This window comes from Lemur catta, chromosome 14 (genome assembly GCF_020740605.2).
Source record: "Lemur catta isolate mLemCat1 chromosome 14, mLemCat1.pri, whole genome shotgun sequence".
Classification (NCBI taxonomy): domain Eukaryota; kingdom Metazoa; phylum Chordata; class Mammalia; order Primates; family Lemuridae; genus Lemur; species Lemur catta.
The window spans coordinates 48,292,956-48,320,248 of record NC_059141.1 but is presented as its reverse complement, the minus strand read 5'-3'; the positions used below and the strand labels follow the sequence as shown (position 1 = coordinate 48,320,248).

The following is a 27,293-nucleotide window of genomic DNA, read 5'->3' as shown; positions in this document are numbered from 1 at the left end:
ATCTCCAGAGCTCTTTTTTTTTTTTTTTTTTTTTTTTTTTTTGAGACAGTTACACTCTGTTGCCTGGGCTGGAGTGCTGTGACATCAGCATAGCTCACAGTAATCTCAAACTCCCGGGCTCAAGTGATCCTCCTGCCTCAGCCTCCTGAGTAGCTGGGACTACAGGCACACGTGTAGCACCATGCTTGGCTAATTTTTTGTTTCTATTTTTAGTTGCCCAGCTAAGTTTTTCTATTTTTAGTAGAGATGGGGTCTCACTTTTGCTCAGGCTGGTCTTGAACTCCTGACCTCAAACGATCCTCCTGCCTCAGCCTCCCAGAGCGCTAGGATTATAGGCATTAGCCACCATGCCTGGCCTCCAGAACTTTTTTCATCTTTCAAAAGTGAAACTCTATACCCATTAAACAATAACTCTCCATCTTCTCCTCCAGCTCATGGTAACCACCATTCTACTTTATGTCTGTATGAATTTGACTAATCTAGGTACCTCACATAAATAGAATCAAGACAGTATTTGCCTTCTTGCAATTGGCTTATTTCACTTAGCATAATATCCTTAAGGTTCATCCATGTTGTAGCATGTGTCAGAATTTCCTTCCTTTTTAAGGCTGAATACTATTCCATTGTATGTACATACCACATTTCATTAATCCATTCATCTGTCAGTGGACACTTGGGTTGCTTCCACCTGCTGGCTATTGTGAATAATGCTGCTATGAACATGTGTGCACAAGTATCTCTTTGAAACCCTGCTTTCAATTCTGGGTATAAACTAGAAGTGGAATCACTGGATTGTAAGGTAATTCTATTTTTAACTTTTTGAGGAAACTGCATGCCATTTTCCACAGAACTGCATTGTTTTATGTTCCCACCAACAGTGCATTAGGGTTCCAATCCCTCTACATCCTCGCCAGCACACGTGATTTTCTGAGATTTTTTTTTTTTTAATTTCTTCACCCACTTTTCTAGTAATAAAGTTATCTCTCCAGAAATTTTGTGGGTTTTTTTTTCAAGAGACAGGGTTTCATTATATTGCCCAGGCTGGACTCGGACTCCCAGGCTCAAGTGATCCTCCTGCCTCTGCCCCCCTAGTAACCGGGACTACATGCGTGTGCCACCACACCCAGCTCTCTAGGAATTTCTACCAGTCTATTTCCTCTGACCCAAGTGGACCTCTTGGGGGATTATTTTCAGATGGAGGCAATGGCATGGAGATGTCACCAGAAGGAAGAAGAGTTCAAATACTAGTCTGGCCCCCACACATGCAGCAGAGGCAGCTGGAAGCTATGTTCCCGAGGCTGGAACCCCAAAAATGCAGCGAACCACCTTCAGGCACCATCCCCGTCCCCCACCCCCCACCAGTGCTTGCCCAACTCCCAAGCCAGCCAATCAGGAACACTGTCCTAATTCAGGATAGAGACAATTTGCAGGTTTTTTTGGTTTTAAAAAACTATGCCATTTCCCCTCTTCCTAAACCTCATTCCCCAGAGGCCAGACTCAGATAGACCGGGATCCCCTGCTTGGCATTAAGCCTTTTTCCTTTAGCACTCTGTCTGGTCACAGCAGGGTACAAGGATGCACGCTGATCCAGAAAGTTGTTTTGCAAAGTGGGACAGGCAAAGAAATGGAACGATTATCTCCATGAGGTAGGAACCAAGTTTTTCAGCTGGAGTGATAAATTGTCTAGAAGGCTTGAAGAAAGAACTACGGATTGGGGGTCAGCGCTAGGGAAGTGGGAGAAGCTGCTCAAGAAAAGTACACAGAGCCGTGGGAGCTGATATTAGAGGCTGTACCTTGTAATAGGGCCAATCAGCATGTTTCTGGCATTTTCTATAGAAAAGTCCCCAAATGTAGAGAGATAATCTTCAGAAAACAAAATCACCATTTTTTTTTTTGATAGTACCTATCCTAATGGGTGCTAGGTGGTATCCCATTGTGGTTTTGATTTGCATTTCTCTGATGATTAAACATCTGTCCTCTCCTGCCCGTGAGCATCTTTGCGTGTTTTTTGGCCATTTGTATATCTTCTTTAGAGAAATGTCTTTTCAAACCCTTTGTCTATTTTTTAATCAGGTTGTTTTTTGTTGTTGTTGAGTTGTAGGAGTTCTTTATATATTCTGAGGTATTAACTGTTTATCGGATATGTATCAGCAGTCCCCAACATTTTTGGCACCAGGGACCAGTTTCTTGGAAGCCAATTTTTCCACAAACCAGGGAACAAGGGAGATGGTTTCAGGATGATTCAAGCGTGCAACCTAGGTTCTTCACCTATGCAGTTTACAGTAGGGTTCGAGCTCCTATGAGAATCTAATGCCGCTGCTAATCTGACAGGAGGCGGAGCTCAGGTGGTGATGTGAGTACAGATGAAGCTTTGAGCTGGCCTGCAGCTCACCTCCTGCTGTGCTGTGTGGCCTGGCTCCTAACAGGCTGTGGACCAGTATCGGTCTACAGCCTGGGGGTTGGGGACAGCAGAGATACATGATTTACAAATATTTTCTGCCACCCTCTAGGTTGCCTTTTCACTCTATTATGTCCTTTGAAATTCTTATTTTTTATCAAGCTTTATATAAATGCAGAATTTGTTTCACTTTTCTTTTTTTTGAGACAGAGTCTCACTCTGTCACCCAGGCTGGACTGCAGTGGTGTCATCATATCTCACTGAAACCTCAAACCCCTGGGCTCAAGCAATCCTCCTGCCTCAGCCTCCCAAGTAGCTGGGACTGCAGGCATGCACCACCACACACCCAGCTAACTTTTTCTATTTTCGAAGAGATGGGATCTCACTCTTGCTCAGGCTGGTCTCAAACTCCTGAGCTCAAGCTATCCTCCCTCTTCGGCCTCACTGAGTGCGAGGATTACAGGTGTGAGCCACCATGCCCAGCCTGTTTGATTTTTTTTTTTAAGCTATGTTCTTAGCTCACAGAACACATCATTGTTTTTTGAGGAAGGGGCATTTGCCACTAATATAGAATGTCTCTGAAGCTGGATGGATTTGGGAGAAAACATCTTTCTCTTCTAGTTTTGAGAGACTCGATTCCCAGGAGGAGGGGTCCCCTGATATTGATAAACATTAGCCACTTTGACACAAATGTCTTATGGTGTGAAAAAACTAAAATTCATTTCTATGTCCTTTGATGGTAAATTTGATGTGTCAACTCAACTGAGCTGTTCAGATAGCTGGTAAGACATGATTTCTGAGTGTGTCTTTGTCCGTGTTTCCAGAAGATATTAATATTTGAATTAGAAAACTGAATAAAGAAGATTTCCCTCACCAACGTGGGTGGGCGTTATCCATTCCTTCCAGGGCCTGAATAGAACAAAAAGGCAGAGGAAGGGGCAATTCACTCTCTTCTAGAGCTGAAAAATCTATCCTGTCCTGCCCTTGGATGTCAGAGCTCTTGGTTCTCAGGCCTTCAGACTTGGACTGAGTAGCAACACTGGCTTTCCTGGGTCTCCAGCTTGCAGAGTGCAGATTATGGGACTTCCTAGCTTCCAGAATTGCATAAGCCAGTCCCTATAATAAATCTCTCTTATATCTCTATATATCCTACTGGACCTGCTTCTCTGGAGAACCCTGGCTAACCTGTGTCCTTATGTCCTTTTCTCTCTCTCCTTTCACATACACTTGACTCCCTTAAGCCCAGAGACCTGCTGGAACCTGACCCCCAAATTGGTCACCAGTATGTCAGGCAATCCGGAGTTTCCTGTGACACCATTTGAGATGGTGTTCCCCAAAAGAGCAGCACTTCCTTTTTTAGACTGTGGCTCTTCAGAATGGAAATCCTGCCATTTTCATTTCATGTCTTGAAAGTTAGGATCAGCTGGTGAAAAGTTGTTAAATGACGTACTGAATGTGAAATACCAACCCTTACTTTAAACTTTCTCTGTTCAGAGCAACAAATGAAGATGTTGTTGGGTTTTATAGTGGCTCTCTGACTTTGGTAGTCCATTGACGAAGGGAGTTTGAAAGTTGTTAATGACTATCTGCTCTTGTCCTACCTGAAATACCATGATTATTTATGAAAAGTATCCTTAATAAAGCTGGATACAGTTTGGCTTGGGAAAATAAAAAACAATTAGAGCCACGTATTGTGACAATCACCACATAATGTGGTTGGGAGATAGGTTTAAGGTTGAACACTGAACATCTTCCTCTTCCAATCCTGTTAGTTCCTCTAAGACTGACAGGTGTGGTGTACCAATCCTAGTCCATTTCTCCATCCAGCTCATTGCATCCTCCAAAATAGCTCTCTCCACAGACCTTCACATCCCTCCCTTTCTGCGGGGCCCTCACTCACCCACCCTCTCCTCCTTGCCCCCCCTTGGTGATCCGCTCCTCAGCCACGCCCTGCACCTGGGTTTTCTCTGCATCCTCACGTCCTCACGCTATTAATTTTTCCTGCTCTGTGCTACATCTTCAACCTTTCCCTCCTGGCTCTCTCCCAATAGCACTTACCAGTGCTCTCCTCTCTCCATTAGGTTGGGAGGGGTGGTGGGGAAAGCAGAAGGAAAGATGAGGGGCTGGCTGAGGAGGGTGAGGGCCTTTTTGGACCCACACGCTCCTGGGGCTTCCTGGTCTCTCTCCATCCCTCACAGCCACTTTCCTAATATGCACTGTCCAAGGACATTGCCTACCCACCCCCCAACTTCTCTCCTTAGGTCACTCCAGCGTCCCTCCCCATGACTCCCCTGAAGCTGCGTTGCTGATGTCCTCCTATAACCTGCATGTTGACAATTCCCAGGGTTGCCCCTCAGTTTTCATTTTAGCTTCCGAGTGCCCGTCTACCTAATGTTGGGAATGCATAGGAAAGTAAGAATAGAGTGGGGCGAAGAATTGCCTAAAATTCCTCTGCTCAAAGCCTCCATTGGCTCACCAGATCGTCAGAATAAAAGCTGAAGTCCTCCTCACTGGGGCCGGCAAGGCTCTACAGATTTGACTCCTGTTAAGAGAGACATGAAGATCCAGCATTTCTGCACTTCTTTCAAGCAGAGGCACTGGCTGCCTTGGTGTGGACTGTCTTTTCGAGGATGTTTGTATAAAATGGCCTTGGAAGACACAGCCTCTCTCTGGGACGGGCTCAGAGCACAGGTTTGTATGCTGTCCAGTGTAATGACGTGTCCCTCTGGGTCAGTCAAAGTTCAGGCAGGTTTACTCGCAGCCATGAATGAAAGATTTGGGTTCCTTCAGCCCTCAGTTCCTCAGCTGTGATGCAAACCCACTGTTTGGGCAATGTCCATCCTCCGTGTCACTCCATTGTAGTACTTGGAGGGGAGAAGGAAGGGGGCAAGTGGAAATGACACAAGCAGGAAGTTCCTGCTGCTTGCCATGCTTGAGGTAATAAAATCTTTTGTCTTTGACACAGAAATCCCAAAAGACTGTACAGGCTAACCAGTTAACTTGTGAGTTAGGCAAAACCTCAGAATCTCCGCAGTTCCTAATCACACACACCTCTCACCGCATCTCCTACTACTACTTCCCTTGCTCACCTTGCCTGGTCTCGCTGGCCTCCCAGATGTTCCTGGAACCTGCCAGGTACACTCCTGCCTTAGGGCCTCTGCTGTCAGCCTAGAACATTCTACCCCGACAGTCACGTGATTTCGGGTCCCCATCCAAATAGCACCTTGGCGGGCCTTCCTCGACTTCTCTAAAACAGCCTTGCCACCAACACACTGGTGAACTTTTGCCAAACTCATGGGTGAAAATGGTATCTTAGTAAGTTTTAAATTCATCCTTTATTAGTTTTTGTATCTACTTCTGTCAATACAGATCTATCTATATATAGATATCTAGACATAGAAATAAGTATATATATTTTCTGCATCTACATATTCTATATCTATATATTTTCTATACAATTTCTACATCCATATATTCTACAGTATCTATATTTCTATTATTTTATTATACTTAAGAGCCACTTATATTTCCTTTTCTATGAATTATCTGTTCCTATCCTTTGCCTATTTTTCTGTTGTTAGTCTTTTTCATACTTATTTTTCACTTGCCTATGATGTGATTAAATATCATTTCAACTTGTTTTGTCTTTGGAGTTTCCTTATGTTGTCATCATTGTTGTGCTTTTGCCATGTAAGTTTTTTATTTTTATGTAGTTGAATTTGTCAATCTTTTATGGCTTCTAGGTTTTCAGTCATAGCCAGAAAGTCCTTCCCTATTCCAAGATTATAAGGAATCCATGCTTTCTTCTATTTTTCTAGTACCTTTATGGTGTCATTTCGAAATATACAAATCTTTGAATGACTTGGAACTTATTTGGAGTGGTACGTCAGTTATAGGTTCAATTTCTAAGTTTTTTTGACTACCCAATTATTTCAACCCCTTTTATTATTCATTTAAAAACACATTATAGAAACATCTATTAAAAACATACTCTGGAAAAACTACTTTGCATGCACAACAATGCCTGCTTCACCCATTTTACGGGGTATATGCTGGTCTGGGGCATTTGTCAACTTGCTCAAGGCTGCCCAGCTGGTAGGTAGAGTTGCAGCTTTTCTGAGACTCTGCCTGCGTGCCCACTCCTTGTAATTTGGACACTCCAACCTTGTGCAACCAGGTTCCCACCAGAGCCAGTGATCCAATGCTTTAGTTTGCACTGGAGCAGCCCTGTGCCTCCATGATGCACACATTGGGGTTCCGAGCCCCATAAACACAGCCCACGGTTTATCAAAAGCTGGTAAGAAGCCTTAGAACATAGCCTGACCCTATTCTATGTCCGGGCAGGATTCAAATTCAATGCCCAAGATCTCAGCATGAAAGGAGGGGAGAAGGTGGTAAGCTTGCCCACCCAGCCCCCCGAGTATTGCTCGAGTACCAGATGCCACTTTAGTTTTACTTCTGCAAGTACTTGGGTCTATTTCTGTGCTTATTCTGTCTCATTGGTTTCTTTGGTCTTTTGTGCACCACTTTTAATTACTGGGGCTCTAGAATATGTTTTAATATTTGACAGTGCTAGATCCCCTTTCCTTGTTCTTTTTTAGAGCCTGTTTGTTTCCAAACTAGTCTTGTTTATTTTTCCATATGAATTTTAGAAACAAATAGGGTAGTTAAAACACACACACATTGTTTCCTGGTTAACTGCTAAACTTAAGTAAATGTTTCCCTGAGTTCTGTGAGCCGTTCTAGCCAATGATTGAACCTGACGAGGCGGTGGTGCGAACCTGCATTTTATAGCTGGTCAGTCAGGAGCACAGGTGCCAACCTGGGGCTTGTCATTGGCATCTAAAGTGAGAGGAAGTCCTATGGGACTGAGCCCTTACCCTGAAGGACCTGCACTAACTCCAGTTTACGTCAGAATTAAGTTGTAGGACACCTAACTTGTGCTGGAGAATTGATTAATGTAGAACACCCTCTCCTCCCATCCTGGCGACCAGAAATGTTCTGTGTTGAGAGCATAATGGGAGAAAACAGTTAGCTTTCCTTACGTATAGGAGACCTCTTTGGAACTGGAATGAATGATGTGTCACCCAGATCCCTTTTCAGGAATAAAAACCTGATTCTTTACAGATGCCAGGAGTGCTGCCTGACAACCCTCAGCTGTCAGCCCTCTTTGGAACTGCCTTGCCCTTGGTCACACCCCCTTCTTGTAGCACTCTGTATCCAGTGACTGATCAAACATAAAGGTCATCCCCTTCACCCCCACAAGGGCATCTCTGAAGGTCCATCTCTCAGCTTCAGAGTTCACTGTGGAGTCAGCTGAGGTTTTCTTTGTGACTTCATCACAGCCCAACTTCTCCTTCTCCCTACCCTTCCAACCCTTCCCTTCCACAGGCATTTATGCCAAGAGCACTCATTAATACCCTCTGCACAGGAGTAGTAGGGTCCAGGCCCCCCCAGTGGATGCCTGAAACCACGGATAGCACTAAACCCTCTATATACTATGTTTTTTCCTATACACACATACCTATGACAAAGTTTCACTTATAAATCAGACACAATAAGAGAGTAACAATAACTAATAAAAAAGAACAATTGTAACAATATACTGTAATAAGTTATGTGAATGTGGTAAAAGAAATCCACACACAACCTATTAATCCTATTAGTACTTTTATTGGAAATATGTTAAATTTATAATTTTATTTTGTTTATTGTGTTTTTTACAGAGACAGGATCTTGCTCTATAACCCAGGCTGGAGTGCAGTGATGTCATCATAGCTCACTGTAACCTTGAACTTCTGGGCACAACAGATCTTCCCCTCTTGGTCTCCCAAATAGCTGGGATTATAGGTATAGGCCACCCCGCCTGGCCTACATCTATAATTTTAAAGGAAAATCGAGATCTTCACGATATTGAGTCTTCCTATTTAAAAACACCATTTATCTTTCAGTTTGACTCTTTTCTGTAAAACGGGAGTAATAACAATATCAATCTCATAGGGCTGTCCTCAGAATTGAGTGGGAAAATGCATGCGAAGTACAGTGGGGGCCAACATGTTGCCTTGCCACTTAGCTGTATGACTTTCAGCTTGGTTAACAGACTATCCTGAACTTCGGTTCCCTCATTTGTAAAATGGAGATAATAACAGTATCTGCTTCATAGGACTGCAAAGAAGGTTAAATGAGACAAAGCGTGTAAAACACCCAGTGCACCGCCTGGAACTTAAGCGCACAATAAATAATGGCTTCTTCTTTTAAAACACAGGCCACCCCCAGCAGGGAAAATGTGACTTAAAGGGAAAGCTTGGTGGGACACACCTTGGGTGGGCCCCAAGGTCAGCTCTTCTTTCCCAGAACCTACCCAACATTCGGCCGCTACTCCGGACTTTCCCGGTGCGCCAAGCGAACGCAGGAAAGATGACACCAGCAGCCGAAAGCCCGAGGCCACCAGGGCACGCCAGGCCCCCGCCCCGCCCGCTGGGTCCCGGCACTGCCACGTCTCGCGCGGCCTGCTCCCCCTCCGGGAGTGGGCGGGGCCACGTCGGGCCCACCCGCGGGCGCGCTCCGCCGCGCCCTATGCCCGCCTCTCCGCAGCTGGAGTCGCTGGTAGGGCGGCACCAGGCAGAGCGGCGTGACGTTCCGAAGGGGCGGGGGGAGGGCAAGCACGCGCCCGGAAGTCTCGGGGGAGGAGGCGTGACGTACATCCGGCGAGTAGCTGGCGGTCCCGGGTGCTGCTGGTCCGTGTGCCGTGAGAGAGGGTCTTAGCCGCCCGCCGCTGCCGGAGGAGCCCCGCCGGGTTGTGAGTTAGGGGGCGGCGTCAGGGGAGGGGGCCAGAGCCAGAGGGGCTGGGGTGGACGGTGGGGGAGTCGGGGCGGAGGCCGCCCTGGCGGAGTTGGGGAGGGAAGTGACACGCAGGCGGTTCTGTGGGGCCGCCGGGCTGGTTCTGGGCGGGGACGGGCCGACTCGGCCGGGTCTCCTCCATCCCCTGCTGGCCTCTGGGGTATAGGGTCCACCTGCGTTCCGCTTGGGGGTCTTGCTGTTACTGAGCCGGATGGCAGTTTTCTTGTCTGTACTTTGCGCTCAGATTTACAGAACGGCTTCATGTCCTCTGTCTTGGATGAGCCTCTCAGCCTTCGGGTGGAAGCCCTTGATTATCCTTATTTTACAGGCCCAGGCACTGAGGCTCGCCAAGGCCCCGCAGCTGGCAAGTGTGAGCACTGGAACCAGGTGTACGGGCCCCTAGTCCAGGGTTCCCCCCACGTCAGTTCTCGGATATCATCTCCTGTCCTGGATCAAACCCTATATTTTCTCCTTCCACCTGACTTCCCTTGTCTCGTCTGTGCATGGAAAAATTCCGTCACGTGCATTTTAAATAAATTAGTGTTTTCTTCACGTTTCTAGCCGAGGAATGAGGGGCACATTTGTGAGGGTCGGCACTAAATTGTCTCTGTTAGTATTCTTCCTTGCTCTTGTTTTTTCTTTATCCTGAGTCCATCTGCTTTGATTGCGAAAGGGGACTGAGAGATATTTGCTATGTGGTTACCTTTGACATTTACCCTGCAGCTAAGCAGACTTTTTTTTTAGCTAAAAGCCAGCTGCCTGGTACCCGGATCTATGGAATAGTGTCTTAAAGTTGAGTATGCATAAGAAGTAATATGTAAATTTTTAAATTGGCTGATGGCCAGTTTGGTGCTCTTCCTTTCTATTTGTTTGAATCAGTCCTGAAATGTGCAAGTTTTCATTTTGGGTACATTAGTGGTGTTTTTACTGATAGCTTACAACTCTTAAATTTTAGAGTTTTCTAACTTGCCTTAAGGTGGTAGACTGGATCAAGAATAGAAAATAAATATAATGCTAGTTATTAAAACACCATCGAAAAGGTGTGATGAATTACAAGGAAGAAAACTTCGAAATATTATCATCTGTGTAGTCGATGGGTTGAGGAAGTTTTATGTTTTTTAAGCAATTTTGTGATTTGGAGTTGAGTTTTATATACTTTTAACAGAAGAGCTTAGACTTTGGTGTTAAAAGCTGAGGGTTTAAGTCCTGGCACTGTTAGTTTTTCAGCTGAGCAATCTTGGGCAAGTCAGCTAACGTAGGAGTGTCTGCATCTTCCTTCATCTTGTTAAATGAGGCTAAATGATCCCTGCCTGGTAGAGCTGGTGTGAGGATGAAATGAGGTGTGTGTGCAGGTAGTATATAAATTGTAAAACTACTGATTAGTTGGTACTAAGATCTCAAGGAGAGAGGAGCCATCAAGGCCATATCTTTAACTTTGGGTAGCAGTACAACCCAACTCTTTGGATTTAGTAAGGGTTATTATTATTATTATTTTTAACACACCTGAAAAATTTCTGCAGCTGCTCTCCATAGATCATTTTGGAGGGATGAATTGTATGGTTTTTAAAACAGGGATGTCATGGGAAAATAAATTGGAAAATTAAAGTAGTTCTATTGCCATGAAAAATTTGTTAGTGTGGGGTTTTCCCTTTGTCACCTTTGCAGAATTCACCTAATTAGGAATTCTTCCAAAGTGATGTAAAATTTTTAGAGTCTATAAAGTATCTGCAAACCAGTGTAGTAGGAGCGTATATAGATGTGTTGGGTTGTAAAGAGTGATGAGATTGGGAGTGACCCTAATGAGGGGTGCTCTCTAAAGGTGAGCTGCACTTCTCCAAGTGGTAGATTGAGAAAAGGAGGGAAGGATGTCTGGTTTGGGGGAGGTGCAGGGGAAAGGTGCATTGTTCTTTTACTTATCTATAGTAAATGGGAGCTTAAGCATGGAACTTTGTAAGTATGTTTAAGTTATAGGACTACTTAAAGTACAGGTTTAGTTTCCGGACAGAACTGTTATTTAACGTGTTTAATGTGGTCTGTCTTTCTGCCAAAATATATTTGAATGTTACTGAAAAGGGCAAAAAAACCAAAAAACCCCGCAACAACAAAAACCTCATTTAGTATATTTTCATAAAAGCTTAGTCTGTACCTCCATCCAAACTCCCAAGCCTTATTTGGCTCTCTATTGTAAGAGTCATGAAAAGTAAGCACTAATCAGGCCCTAAAATTAATAGGTCAGGCCATAGGCCTGTTAAAAACCCAGTAATTAGATGAAAACCAAAAAACATAGTGTCTCTATTTTTTAGTTTACTCTTCATCCAGCATTCTTTGAATGAAGATAGGTGGATTTTTGTAGGTAACCCTTTTATAGGTTACTGTTCCTGAAAGTCTTGTTTGATTACAGTTGGTCACATCTGGTATAAAGCCTTGTGTTCAGATGTTCCTGCTGATGGAGAGAAGTAAAAGTGGAGATCTTCCTTTTTTCTGCACCAAATCTGAGATGTTGAGGCAAAAATTCAGCATGACCAGGAAATGCTGACTGAGAATCCTTAAGACCTACCAAGGCCTCTAGATCCTCCCCTCTTAACTTCACTCAGTTCCTTTTGCTTATTACCAATGTATGTGGACCTTTTAGTTGCTTTGGATCATGGTTAGTTTTGTCTAGGCCTATGGGAAACAACCAAAGAAGTGGTGTTTAATATCAGTACTAATTAAGATATGTACTTGCTTAGGAACCTGTTGCTATATCCTGAACAGCTATTCTTTTTTAAAGAAAATTCATATTTGTAAAGCAGGTTGGGGCTTGATTATTCACATTATGAAAGGATTCTCTTCTTATCCCTTCATGTTTCTCTAAAATAGTGATATTGTCTCTTTATAAGTAGGGACACGTATCTGCAAGAGAGGTGAAACAAATATTGTTTAAAAGACATAGCATTGGTAAATGGAACAGGGCAAATTGTGCCAGCTAATAGGATTTTGGAGGACTTCGGATTTTAGAGCTGTTTGCAAGGATAGGTAAATATGCTTTTCATTTAGGTCAATATGCTTTTCAATTTTATTTTCTACGTAGTTCATCTATATGGCATTTTGATCCAGACTATTGATGAGATTGATCCACATTATTGATGGGACTGATTTCCTAGAGCTGTTGCTAACTGGTAGACAGCAGTGGTGTATCTCGGGAATGTGAATGAGCAGCTGCCTAGTAGAGGAGTGAGTCCCACAGTGACAGAAGAAAGTACAGGCATACCTCAGAGATATTGCAAGTTTGGTTCCAGACCACCGCAATAAAGCAAGTATCACAATAAAGTGAGTCACACAACTACTTTGGGTTGCCAGTGAATATAGAAGTTATGTTTATACTTTTATGTTTATTAAGTGTGCAGTAGTCTTATGTCTAAAAAACAATGTATATACCTTAATTAAAAAATACTTTTCTTGCTAAAAATTGGTAATAATCATCTGAGCCTTCAGCAAATCATAATCTTTTTGCTGGTGGAGGGTCTTGCCTTCATGTTGATGTCTGCTCACTGAGGGTGTTGATTGCTGAAGGTTGCAGTGATTCTGGCCATTTATGAAAATAAGACGAAGTTTGCCATATCAATTGACTCTTCCTTTCACAAAAGATTTCTCTGTAGCATGTGGTGCTGTTTGATAGCATTTTACCCACGTTAGAATTTCTTTCAAAAATCAAAGTCAGTACTCTCAAAACCTGCCTCTGCTTTGTCAACTAAGTTTATGTAATATTAGAACTCTTTGTTGTCATTTCAACAGTATTCACAACATCTTCATCAGGAGTAGATTTCCATCTCAATAAATCATTTTCTGGGACTTGGATCAGAGTGGGAAAAAAAAAAAGAATCCACTTTCTTTGCTCATTTATTCTTTTTTTTTAAGAGATAGGATCTTGCTCTGTCGTCCAGGTTGGAGTGCAGTGGAGCAATGATCTAGCTCATTGCAGCCTTGAACTCCAGGGCTCAAGCAATCCTGCCACCTCAGCCTCCCAAGTAGATGGGACTAAAGGGGTGCTCCACTGTGTCTGGCTAATTCTTAGAGAATTTTTTATAGAGATGGGATCTTGCTATTTTGCCCAGACTGATCTTGAACTCCTGGCCTCAAACAGTCTTCATGCCTCAGCCTCTTAGAGTGCTGGGATTACAGGCATGAGTTACCGCTCCTGGCCTCTTTGTTCATTCATAAGAAGCAGCTCCTCATCTGTTCAAGTTTTATTGTGAGATTGCAGCAATTCGGTCATGTCTTCAGGTTCCACTCACTTACTTATTTATTTTTCAGGGACAGGATCTCACTCTGTTGCCCAGGCTAGAGTACAGTGGCACCATCATAGCTCACTGTATCCTCGAATTCCTGGGCTTAAGGGATCTTCCTGCCTCAGCTTCCTAAGCAGCTGGGACTACAGGCCCATGCCACCATGCCTGGCTAATTTTTGTGTTTTTTATAGAGATACAGGTCTCCTTATATTGCCCAGGTTGGTCTCAGACTCCTTGCGTGAAGTGATCCTCCCACCTCAGCCTCTCAAAGTGCTGGGATTATAGGTGTGAGCCACCTTGCCTGTTCAGGCTCCACTTCTAATTCTAGTTCTCTTGCTATTTCCACCACATCTGTAGTTACTTCCTCCTCTGGAGTCTTGAAGCCCTCAGAGTCATCCACGAGGGTTGGAATCAGGTTCTTTCAAACTCCTATTAATGTTGATATTTTGACTCCTCACATGAATCACAAATGTTCTTAATGGTGTCTAGAATGGTGAATCCTTTCCAGAAGATTTCCATTTACTTTGTCCAGATCCATCAGAGGAATCACTATCTATGACAGTCATAGCCTTACAAAATGTATTTCTTAAATAATTAGACTTGAAAGTCAAAATGACTCCTTGATCCCTGGGCTGGAGAATAGATATTTGTGTTGGCAGGCATGAAAACGATATTCGTCTCTTTGTACATCACCATCAGTACTCTTGGGTGAGTGAGTACATTGTCAATGAGCAGTAATATTTTGAAAGGAATCTTTTTCTGAGCAGTAGGTCTCAAGAGTGGTCTTGAAATATTTAGTAAACCGTGCTGTAAACAGATAGGCTGTAGGAAGAGTAGATTCAGCATAATTCTTAAAGGCCTTAGGATTTTTGAAATGGTCAGTAAGCATTTGCTTCAACTTAAAGTCACCAGCTGCATGGGCCCCTAACAAGAGAGTCAGCTTATCCTTTGAAGCTTCAAAGCTAGGCATTGACTTCTCTTGCTATGAAAGTTGTAGATGGCATCTTCCAATAGAAGGCTGTTTTGTCTATACTGAAAATCTGTTTAGGCGTAGCCATCTTCATCAATTATCTTAGCTAGATCTTTTGGATAACTTTCTGTAGCTTCTACATCAGCATTTGCTACTTTACCTTGTACTTTTATGTCATGGAGACGGCTTCTTCAGCCTCATGAACCAACATCTGCGTGCTTCCAACTTTCCTTCTGCAGGTTCCTCACCTCTCTCAGTCTCCATACAATTGAATAGTTTGTCCTTTGCATTTACAACTTGGCTAACTGGTGCAAGAGGCCTAGCTTTCAGCTGGTCTAGGCTTTTGACATGCTTTCTTCACTAAGCTTAATCATTCCTAGCTTTGATTTCAAGTGAGAGATGTGAGACTCTTCCTTTCACTTGAACATTTAGAGGCCATTGTAGGGTTATTAATTGGCCTAATTTCAATATTGTTGTGCCTTAGAGAATAAGGAGACCTGAGGAGAGGGAGACAGGGGAACTGCCGGTTGGTGGAGCAGTCAGAATACACACAACATTTATTAAGTTTGCTGTTTTCTATGGGTGTGGTTCATGGTGCACCAAAACAATTATAACAGTAACATCGAAGATCACTGATCACAGACCACCATAACAGATATAATGATAATGAAAAAGTTTGAAACATTGTGAAAATTACCAAAATGTGACATAGAGACACAAAGTGAGCACATGCTATTGGAAAATGGTGCTGACAGACTTACTGATGCGGGGTTACTATGAACCTTCCATTTGTAAAAAGCTCATTATCTGCAAAGTACAATAAAATGAGATATGCATGTAGATATTTAACTCCTTTGAAGCTTCGAAGCCAGGCATTGACTTCCCTTGCTGTGAAAGTTGTAGATGGCATCTTCTTCCAACAGAAGGCTGTGTTGTCTACACTGAAAACATCCTTGTGTTCCATTATCTAAAAGACAGAAAATCTGGGTATCTTTGCTGCCCAAATAAATAGATGACAGTGGAAACATTAATTCACTTTGTCTCCAACTAGCTGGTTTCACTTTTTCTTTTCCTTTTCTTTTATGCTAAAGCTTAAAGGTACAGAAATAAATATTAAGACCAACGTAGCCTTTCTCAGTAAGTTCAAGGCTGATTGGTCTCTGGGTATTATAGATTGAAAACTATTAGGAAACCAGGAGTTTGTACAGATAGGAGGATTCTAGAGGCTTCCCTGCAGGTTGCAAAATCTATAAGTCTCAAGAGGGAGGGAGTTTATCTTCTTCACTTTCTTATGCCTGAAAACATGGGAGTGTGAACATGCCATCAGGGCCAGGGAATGAGAGGTAACTTCTCTAGAACTATACTGGCATTCAGAAAGCTAATATTTGCTACTTTGATATTTTATACAGGTAGTAAGCATTAATAATGTCTTTCATCTTCGAGTGGATCTACAATGGCTTCAGCAGTGTGCTCCAGTTCCTAGGTAAAGCCATTTTCAAGGTTTCAAACTTTGTGCATTTCCTTCAGCAATTTAAATACAAACAGGGTTTGGTATGTAGAGAGCAAATTTATGTTAACAATTTTTTTTCTTTTAGGACTCTACAAGAAATCTGGAAAACTTGTATTCTTGGGTTTGGACAATGCAGGAAAAACCACTCTTCTTCACATGCTCAAAGATGACAGATTGGGCCAACACGTTCCAACACTGCATCCGAGTAGGTTTGAAAATACCAGGTGACCGTTTGATCTTTGAAGATCATTGTCAGGCTTGCAGAATGAATCTGTAGTTGATTTAGTTCTTGTATTAACTGAGGTCCCAAAAGCCAACTCAGTTGAAAATACTCCATATAGGACACACTCAGGTCACATACTTGTGGGTCTAAACCTCTGGAACTTTGTCATCATGTTTTGTCACTGGTCCTGTAATGGGACACATCTCCCATATCTGCACCCAAGAAGGAGAAAAACACCTTGGAGAAAAGCTTTTGGCTTTTAGAATAGTTTAAGGGCATTTTCACCCTTGTATTCTTTTCTTTTTCTATTTTTGTTGAGATGGAGTGTCACTGTTGCCCGAGCTGGTCTCGAACTCCTGGGCTCAAGCGATCCTCCTGCCTCAGCCTTCTTAGTAGCTAGGACTGCAGGCGTGGGCTGCCATGCCTGGCTTTTTGTATCCTTTTCTTTACAAGGTGAAAGTTTTGTTAAGTTTTGTATTGTTATTGGCTTATGGTACTAGTAGTTGGGCCTCGTTGGATTGAGAAATTTCTTTCTTTTTTTAAACAATTTTTCAGCATCAGAAGAGCTGACAATTGCTGGAATGACTTTTACAACTTTTGATCTTGGTGGGCATGAGCAAGGTAAGAGACGACTCAGGGGAAGCTTGGTATTGACTTGTGGTTCATTTTGTGTGCCTCCCCCCCCTTTTTAAAGCAATGTGTTATTTTTACCTTTTATATTATTTGCATTTAGGAATGGGGTCTTATAATACTTAAATGAAGTTGTTTTATTCACTTAATATTTTTAAGTAATTTCAAACTTCTCAAAAATTGCATAAATAATACAGGGAACTCCACTCACATATACATTTTGCCCAGATTTATTAGTCTCCTCTGTCTATAATACATATTAATGTTTACTTTTTCTGAACCATTTGTGATTATATCATGCCACTTTAACCCCTTAACACTGTAGTGCCTATTTCCTAAGAACAAAGAATATTCCCTAATATTCTTAATAATCATAATAGTTATCAAATCCAGGAAGTTTTATTTTTATCTGCTCTGTAGTGTATATTCTCTTTTTGGGGGTTGGTTGTCTCACTAATCTCTTTTATAGCATTTTTTCCTCTTGAACAAGTCCAACACAGTATCACATATTATATTATCAAGTCCCTTTTGTGTTTTTTATTCAGTGGAGTGTAAGTATGTAGGAAATCAACTGATTATTTGTAAGTAATTTCAGACTTGTCAAAGTTACAAAAATAATACAGTGTCTACATGTGGCCACTCTGATCTAAGTTGATATTTTATATACTCTACCCATTTGGGACCGTTGGTAGAATAGTTTCTTCTACCTTTTTGCTTTCCTCATAAGTGCTTTTTGCCTTACTTAGGCTATGTCTGTTTGATTCCCAGATTCCTATCAGGTGTCTTGCATGTGTTTTAAGGACAGACAAAATGGGCATCTTTATCTAGTGGACACTTCATTTACATTTGGCAAGACTCTGGATGCAGAAGTAAAACATTTAAGATGTAGGAATAAATATTCTGGGAAGGTAGGGAAAAGAAACTATAGATACTGTCAGATTTACTAATTTGTTGTCAAATTGAGTTGAGAAGTCTCCTTTTGAAACACTGTATTAGGTTGAATGTAATATAGTTTTAAAAATATATATCGTTAAATAACTCAGCATATATCCATGTTTATAATTAGTAGACAACTAAAAGTAATAGCCAGGCGTGGTGGCTCATGCTGTAATCCCAGCACTTTGGAAGACCAAGGCAGGAGGATTGTTTGATTCCAGGAGTTTGAGACTGTAGTGAGCTATGATTGCACCACTGTAGTCCAGCCTGGGTGACAGAGACCCTGCCTCTTAGGGGAAAAAAAAAAAAAAGGCTAGATGTGGTAGCTCATGCCTAATAATTTGGGAGGCCCTGGTGGGAGGATCACTTGAGGCCAGGAGTTCAAGACTAGCCTGGGCAACATAAGGACACCCTGTCTCTATAAAAAATATAAAAATTAGCCAGGTATAGTAGCCTGGGCCTTTAGTCCCAGCTACTTGGGACTACTTGGGAGGCTGAGGCAGGCAGATCTCCTGAGCCCAAGAGTTTGAGATTGCAGTGAGCTATGCTGATGCCATTGTACTGCAGCCAGGGTGACAAAGCAAGACCCTATTTCAAGAAAAAGAAAGTAAATAGAATATTGGTCATTTCTAATGGTTCAGCCTAATAATTTTATAGTTGATTTCATTAGCATATAATTACATTTATTTTATTCACTTAATATTTATATCCTGAAATGTAGTATGGTCATAATCATTTAAAATACCTGTAAAGAAAAAAGATTGGAAGAAAATATACCGAAACATTAAGAGGGGGTGTATTTTGATGGATTGATTATAAATTATTTGTTTCCTTTTTTCCTATAATGAGCTTACATTATTTTCATTTGGGTGGGAATGAGTATGTGGTGTCTTTTCTGCTTCTTCCACAAAAGGATTTGTAACTACTTAGACATTTAAATTCAGAGTGAGATAAGACTGAACCAAGACCATCTGGAAAATGCGGAAGGAGTAGACACCAGATGGTTTTAAATACCTGAACTGGGAGTTGTAGATTATTTAGTGTGACAAATTTAGCTTTCAGGTTTTTTTAAAGAAAGAAGGGAAATGTCTTCATGTGTATATAGTTTGGCTTTGTTTGGCTGAGGAGAATTTACTTAACAAACATACTAATAACCCAGCCACCATTTTACAGAAGTTACTAAAATACTGTACATCTGGAGGTTTCCTTTTTTTATTTGTGTACCTTTAAAATTTTAACTTATGAAACAGTAAAGTTTCAGTGTATCAAACTCAATCATACAGAAATACGGAAAGTGAAAGTTCCCCCAACTCTCCTTCCCAGTCCCACTCTTCAGAGGTAAGCGTTATTAACTGATGAAGAGTTGCTTCCTTATTTATCACATTGCAAGGACTAGAAATGAACGACTTAGAAATTGTAATACAATTGAGGCACTGCTTCCCAACTTTTCCCACTTTATGTCACAAATAAAAGTAATGTTTATAAGGCATGCTGGGATAAATATGGGAGGCTGATGCAGCTGGCCTGGAGACTTCAACCACTCCTCAGGCCTAGTCCCACCTGAGGGCTGTGCCAATAAGTGTATCAGCACACCCACACACTAGTTAGTTAGAAACTAACTTGGGACTAAAGTAATAGGGATAATTAATTTGTATCCTGATGTTTTAACTCAGAGGTTGCAAACTAAATTTGTTCCACGGGCAAGCCAGTTCATTTAAGTGAGTAAAATTGACTGGGTGTAAGACAGCAAGCAGGGAGTAGTGGAAATTTTGGCAAACTGAAGAGCTCAGACATCATCCAAACGGGCAGCCACCATTCATTTTCAGCTGATTATTGGCATGTGTGTAAGTAGACATAGGATTGCCAAATGTTGCAATTTTTCAAGGAAGGCAGAAACTCTGATTTTCAAATTTACAACAATCACATTCAGCTCATGGACCATCAGTTTGCATCCTCTGTTCTGACTTAATTATTGCTGGCCAGGACTTTGAGAAATCTATGGGGAGTCTAATCTTATTGAAACCTGGCCACCATTCGACCATTAGGGTATTCATTTTTAAAATATATATTTTTTAATTGATACAACTACACATTTGTCTTTTAGCACGACGGGTTTGGAAAAATTATCTCCCAGCAATTAATGGGATTGTCTTTCTGGTGGACTGTGCTGATCATTCTCGCCTCATGGAATCCAAAGTTGAGCTTAATGTATGTTTATATATTTCCCCTTTTGGCCTCTATTTCTTTTAAGGAATATAGCTCAGTAGTGCCAGTACTTAATCGTATTTAACATTTAGTGAAAAATCCTAGTTGTAGGAAGAAAATGTTTTAAAATCTAAGACATTGCTTTTCAGTGTCCTGAGGAAATTAAGCTTGAACTTGAATAACTTTGTTGTTTATATCATAGGGTAACTCTATGGCCCAGTTTGCTTAGGACATTCCTCATTTATGCCTGTTGTCTCAGCATAATAAATGGTGTTCCCTTTCACGTATCATGTGTAATCACTCTATAAGTAGTGTTGGCATATTCTTTATACTCTTTATGAGTAGTAGTGAAACACTAAAAGATATTAGAGTTCTTTACATTTTTTAAATTTGTATAAATTTATGGGGTACAAGTACAATTTTGTCACAAGCATAGATTTTGTAGTGGTCACATCAGGGCTTTAGGGTATCCATCACCTGCATAGTGTACATTGTGCCCATTAAGTAATTTCTCATCAGCCATCCCCTCCCCAGATCGTTCTTTACATTTCTGAATCTGCGTTCTCAGGTTGTTCCTACCCACGCTCCCACTGGATGACTTGCCAGACCTTCACAGTCTGTTCTCAGTCTTCAGTTTTGATCCCATTCATCCTTTGATAACATCACTTCAAGTTTTCTCCTTTGTCAACATTGCATTTTCTTGACTTGATGGTTTCTGCAGTACTGCCTTTGTTATCCCTACTCCTTCATCCTATATGTCTTCTTTCTCTTTGATTTGTCACTGCCTCCCTGTATTCTGGTTCGTGGCAATTTGAACCTATCTCAAAGTTGTTTGTAAGTATGTTTCTGACATCTATAGTTCTAATCTCATGTAGAATTGCCTGCCAGGCAGTCCTTATCTTACTTGATCTCTTGGTACTGGCCATTCTCTCTCTCTTTAAACTCCCTTTTATACTCTTAATTTTGGTGCTGTCTCTATGGCTGATACTTCTCAGTCTCTTTCACAATCAGTTGTTCCTCTGCTTAGTCCTTAAATATTGGTGTTAATCAGGGTCCATATTTTCTCCCAAGCTGGTCTCATTTACTCCCGTTCCTTCATCTGGCACCTACCTATCAATGACTCTGAAATGAAATGGATTTATCTCATCTAGACCCTTCCTGAGCTCCGGTCTCATATGTGATACCGCCTACTAGATAACTCCACGTATTGATTCTGTTTTCATATAATGGAACTATTCACCTTCTCCTACCACCTATCTGGACATATAGTCCAGAAACTAGTGAATTATTGTAGATTCCACCATAACCCTGATATACATTGAATGCTGTAAGGTACTTTCTCAGATTTGTCATCGCCCTGCTTAATATCCTTTGATAGTTCTCTATCATTTTCAGGATAAAATCTATAAATCTTTTGCATATCACATAAGATCTTCCATAATCCTCCCTTTGTTTATTTCTATAGCTTCCTTTCTTTCTACTGTCTAGCTTGACCTATATTCCAAACAAAGAAAACAACTTACACTTCCTTGAAAATGCACAAGTAGCTATTCTTGCCTGGCTTTCTCACCTATACCCACCCCTCAACCCCTTTTTGCTGGTAAATTTTTAAATGTCCTTTAGAGACCTCAGAGTTCAGATATAGCCACTTCTAGGAAGGCTTTCCTGACCTCTCAGACTGCATTAGACTCCCCACCTTGCCAATGTCTGTTGTCTTTAGCGATTTTCTTACAGGTCTCTCCCAGCAGTCTGTGAACTTACATGGTAGGAACCAATATGGTCAAAGCACATTCTCCCTTTATCCCTTCAATTCTGCTTTCCTTCCTAGCCTTTCTGTTGGTGGGAAATAGATGCCCAGGCTTGAGTTCTGTGCCAGCTTTGATTCTTTGTCTTCATTATCATTTAGACATTGATCTCTTTACTTCTTTCTTTAAAAAGCCTCCTGCACTATTCATTGAATGCTCTACCTTAGGATGGATCATCATCTCTTATATGGGCACCACAGATATTCTTTGAATTCATTATACAGCAAGTATAGATTTTATTCACTAACTTGTGGATTTGTGCTCTTTATGATCTGTTGCAGCTAACCCCTCAGACTGGTACTATAATGTGGGTCATCCTTTCCCATCCCATTTACTTTGTCACTGCTTATCAATATAAATGCTTTAGTCCAGCCACACAATACTCTGTGTGGCTTCCTGAATTCTCACCCTACTGCTAAGCTGTTTATTTTTTCCTTTTCCTTTTCTCCTAAATGCTGCCCTTCCTTACTGGGTTCCAGATCTTTGCTAAGACTTTCCTCAAGCCCAAAATTGCCATTTTATTTCCCTGAACTTGTTTTAATATTAATATTCTGTCGCCCTTCATTGTGACACTGAATAATTCACTATGTCGTGTTCTTAACTTAGCTTTGTTAACATAAATATGAACATAGACCAAGGATTTCTTGAGGACAGGGGTGTGTCTTACCTTACCTTTTGTATCCCTCTCAGTGCCTGAGATAGTTCTTTGCATACACTGGGCACCCAGTGAATACTTAGGGACTTCCGGTAGTCATCTTTGAGACTCTCTACCCAGAGCATTCATTATTTAGAACTGTGCTCAATGGATATCCTTAGGGTAGTCTGTGAATGAGTGAATTAGCTCACAAGTTAAGGTTGGGGCAGTTCTGCCTTGTAAATAGCCTTAAGTTTTAGTTATTTTGAGGCACTTAAGGGACTTTTATCTACTGTCAAGAGTGTTGTATAATGTCAAGATGAACCTTTAATCACTCAGATATAAAGATCAGATTTTTACTTTATACTTAATGCCTTATAAGGATAGTAGAAGTCAGAGTTCATTATCTGGTGGGCTTTTATAGATTCCTCACTTGGCTCTTATTTGTTTATCTTGTCTTTAGGCTTTAATGACTGACGAAACAATATCCAATGTGCCAATCCTTATTTTGGGTAACAAAATTGACAGAACAGATGCAATCAGTGAAGAAAAACTCCGTGAGATATTTGGGCTTTATGGACAGACCACAGGAAAGGTAAGAGAAAAATCTTCAGGGGACATTCACAGCTTTTAAAACGTGACGTTTTGCTGTCTAGATTATCCTTTTCTTTCAAAAGTTTAAACAGGCTTAGGATTTGTTTTACTTCTGGGTATTTTGTAAGCTTGCTGAAGGCAGGAGCATGTTCTATCTTTAACCATTTTCTGATTGGATTCATTCCTCAGGTATTTGAGGCAGAAGGAAATGGTAGAAAAGGCAAACTTACTCCTTTAAGAATTTTCTAATTATCTTTCAAATCTGATTCTGAGAAATCTCTTTTGAAAGAGCCCTTAAGCAGAAATGAATTTTTTTTGAACTGGAGATTTCAGGTTATGAAGAAGAGTAATTATTTATTTCACTTTCCAAGCATTGAAATCAAAGCACTTGATTTTCCTCCGTGCTGCTTGCTGAGAGGGGTAGGAGTATTATCTGCATTTTGCAGGTGAGGAAACAGAGTGATTTGTTCAGGTCTAATAGCAAGTTTAGTGATAAAACCAGGAATAAAACTCATCTTCCAGATCAGGTTATGCCATCTTCAGTTGGAAGGAGGACTCTGTTGTAGAAAAGCAGGCTTATGAGAGAGAAAAATCTAGATCAGATTAAATTAAGCAGGAATCATTCTGATCTTTTCAGCTTGAGATTTTGGCATATATAATTTTTAAAAATCTTCCTGTTCTGTGATCTGTGATAACTTTCTGACTTTTTTACAGTTCCTTAGTCTCGCCTCTTCTTAGTTATCTGTTTCTTTTAGTTCTCTTTTAGTTCATTTAGTTTCTCTTCTTTTGCATGAATGTTGTTTACACATGAATTCTTAGTTTTCTGGATGCCACCCGTTATCAGTTCTAAACAGTCTCAGACCTCTTTTGTCCATCAAACGGCATGCTGGTTCCGAGGGACCCAGTAGCTTTTCCTTGGTTTGCTGCCATAACTCTCCAGATGAATGTTGAGTGTTCAAAGAAAGTGCTCTTCAGGGAGAGAGGCTGGGAATAGAACTGTGCTGCTTATTCTATCCCGAACACAAGAAACCCTGGGGAAGTCTTCTGTATGGCCTTGACCACATTTCTATAATTAATACCTACTTAGATTTGCTTTTAAGGAATGATTGTAGTAATCACCCTTTTAAGCTTTTCCACCATGAAGATGCTAACAGGCCTTTCTTGGTTTTGCCTCCATTAGGGGAATGTGACCCTGAAGGAGCTGAATGCCCGCCCTATGGAAGTGTTCATGTGCAGTGTGCTCAAGAGGCAAGGCTACGGCGAGGGTTTCCGCTGGCTCTCCCAGTACATTGACTGATGTTTGGACAGTGAAAATAAAAGAGCTTTACTTCTCTGGACTGATCCTATTCACAGCTTCCTCACGAACTTTTCTAATACAACAAGGAAAGCTCTCCAACCAAGTCTGGCGTTGAGAAGCCAAGAGTCTTTGTCAACTCTCTCATCGCCCAGTGGTGACATGTGCTCTTCTCCACACTGTTGGGAGGTAACGCTGCCCCATGTGCTGGTGCAGGTCAGGATCCCGGGACTTGGCAGCTGGCAGAATTTGCCGGGTAAAACTGTGTGCCATCATGGGGCACCTGAAAAGAAAAACACGTCTCACCACTGTGGTTGATTTCAAAGAAAGTGATTCTATTTTTTAAAGGAAGTGTTGTTAATGTAATTGGTATCCCTCTTAATTTTTGAGTTCACAAGTTACTTGGTCCAGAGTTTTCTATTCTTTTTTTTTTTTTTAACTAATGAGTGGTATTTAGATACTTCATAAATTTATGGACAGATACACATTGGAGGCCATGGCTCAGGTGGGTGAACTTAACTCCTGCTGAGTTAGCAAGTTGGGGAGAGAAGCTCCCCTGAGCTCACCTGTCTCTACGACTGCCTAGTAGGTGGCGTCACCTTGTGCACAGAGAGCTAGAAAAGGGGCAGAACCCTGGCCTTGCAGTTGCAGGTTTCCACTGTGGTAAGCTCCTCACAGAATGTGTAGTAGATTGGTCACTGTGGAGGGGTTAATTACAGAGGGAGTTATTATTATTTTTACCTATAAAGTTATAAATTTCAGCCAGTCTTTGCTTTTATACTGTTGTGAAATTTCATTTCTCTATAGCACCTTCTTTTTTCATTTTGAATTATAAAAAGTGACTTTCACCTCATGAAAGAGTTGAGACCATCTCTTATGTTGTCACATACTGCAGGTGTGTCTCAGTTACTTTTGCACAGATTCTAGGGGGAAATTTTTCTGAATAGGAGGACAAAGGACAAAGTTAACAGCTTAAAGGCTCCTAATTCTGTGAGTTGAGGACTTCAAATGGGTTATTGTAGTAATTGTTTGAATTTAGGAAAGGTTTACTCGATGGGCTTTAAAATTTCCACTTGCAGAATTTAGTCTTGATTTGGCTGTTCATGAACTCTTTCTGAAATCTTTTCTCCTTATCAGTCACCTGTTTCATTCATTGGTGTTTAAAGTAAAAGTTAACATCTGTAGCTTTTCCAGATTTTTTTGCGGGGCGTGGTATAAAATTGCCTTTCTCCATTTTAGAAATAAGTTAGGAAAAACATTAACTCAAAAACTGCCTGTAGAACTGTTCCTTTGGAGGCAGCATCATTTATTGTCAGTGAACACCCAGTGTGAAAGCATCAGCATCCCCACTAGGGTGATGAAGATTATTTTTATAGCGTTCCATTTTCTTAGTGCCATGTGTGAAATTGGATTTTCATGATCTTAATCTATATTCTACCCTTGTAGTAAAAGATGAGAAGATAGGAGATGGTCTTAACATGAGAGGATATCTTCATTCCCTTTTCCTTTAATAAAAGATTAGAGGTAGTTTCCTCAAAATTGAAAATTGTAATGATGCTTATTTGTGGAGGATTGAACTAAATTCAATGGATTCCTTTTTAATGTGAGGTAGGGAAACTGTGGATAACATTACTGGGGTGAGAGTGTCATTCTTTAGTTGGATTTCTCATTCTTAGTCTTCAGTACTGGCCTGTTGGGAAAGCATACTTTTTCACTGCCAGGTCCTGAATGCAGAGGCTCAATGACGTGTATGTCTGGGAAATGCATGCATTTCATTTATTAGCAAGCATGACTGGATTAAGACAAAATTATTGGTTTGGAAAGGTGTTAAAGCCTTAAGTGAACAAATCTAGCTAACCGTGAATGAACTAGGTAGTTAACTTGCATATCTTTTTATTTCCTCTGGTTAAAGGTTACTCATACTTCTCTGTTCAGAGACATGAGAAGTATGATTGCTTCAGTGTTAGTTTTCTTACTTTGTTTTTTCCCCTATTTTTCCCTAATCACTTTGTTGCAAGGTAGAAGACTATGGGTTCTACATAGGGCAGCTCTTGTGAAAGTGGTTTATTCCACTGGAGAAAGAGGGAATTGAAAAGTCAATTAGCATCAGTCTATTTCTTGTCCCACAGAACACCATTCTTATAATAAGATAGCTGAAAGAAGCTGCTGTGAGGAGCTTAGCTCCAAACACAGGATCAGAACCTTGTATGGGAACTCCCATGAGTTGAGACTTTCCATTCTGTTTTATCAGAGTGCATATGTCCTATTTCAGGAAGAGTAAAACAGTCTTTATGAAAGAAAGTCAATCTGTATTCTAAGCATTTTAATAAAAAGTTAAAACAGACGCTGTTTTTTTTCTTTTTTGCATTGGTTTGTTCTGAGTTCCAAGTTTGAACAATGCCATTTGTTTGGAGTTGGGGGCGGGAGGGAGGCAGGGAGACAAAAGTTCTTCCCAACATATATGAAGGAACTTTCAGGGTGGATGTGAGATGCTTGAATTTTGCCACCAGAGGGAAAAAAAGGCTGGGCCATTAGAAGTAATACATTTAGTACTGTTTGAGAGCCTGGGAACATGCTGTGGACCCAGGGTTGTTAATCATCTCTGCAACAGGATAACGTGTTTGCACGGACTGAGGCTAGTTTAGCTGTGTTTCATGCATTATTTAACACAAAAGTAAAATCAATTGAATGCTACATTTGGTAAAATAGGGGAAGGAATCTGTTCTTGTGCATTTACTAGGCTTTTAGGAAGACTTGCTTTTAGAAAACCCCAAATGAGATCCCAAAACTAAAGTACTGGGACAAATAGAATGGGCACCAGGATGCAACAGGTTCTTTTCACCAAGAATTAAATTGTTGGAGGTGTTCTGTCCCTGTTACTGTGTAAGGATGCCATGGATTCTACAGGTAAATAGGTTTGTTTTGTTTGAGGCAAAGTGGAACATGAGGATTAAAGTTTGAGTCAATGAGCCAAGCACTCAAGGGG

General features: G+C 41.2%; 1 protein-coding gene across 1 annotated transcript; it reads left to right on the top strand.

Annotated features, from left to right (window-relative positions):
- Window positions 1-9,086: 9,086 nt before the first annotated feature.
- On the top strand, window positions 9,087-26,651 carry SAR1A (secretion associated Ras related GTPase 1A). Its single transcript, XM_045569338.1, has 7 exons — window positions 9,087-9,197; window positions 15,886-15,959; window positions 16,072-16,191; window positions 16,765-16,830; window positions 19,880-19,983; window positions 22,883-23,014; window positions 24,194-26,651. The coding sequence occupies exons 2-7, from the start codon at window positions 15,902-15,904 to the stop codon at window positions 24,308-24,310; spliced, it is 597 nt and encodes a 198-aa protein (XP_045425294.1). The 5' UTR covers window positions 9,087-9,197; window positions 15,886-15,901; the 3' UTR covers window positions 24,311-26,651.
- The last annotated feature ends 642 nt before the right edge of the window (window positions 26,652-27,293 follow it).

Excerpts from the sequence above, each read along its gene's own strand:
- SAR1A (XM_045569338.1), top strand. The coding sequence starts at position 15,902 with ATGTCTTTCATCTTCGAGTGGATCTACAATGGCTTCAGCAGTGTGCTC. Across the intron at positions 16,192-16,764 it reads CGTTCCAACACTGCATCCGA|CATCAGAAGAGCTGACAATT; the intron begins GTAGGTTTGAAA and ends ACAATTTTTCAG. Across the intron at positions 19,984-22,882 it reads AATCCAAAGTTGAGCTTAAT|GCTTTAATGACTGACGAAAC; the intron begins GTATGTTTATAT and ends TCTTGTCTTTAG.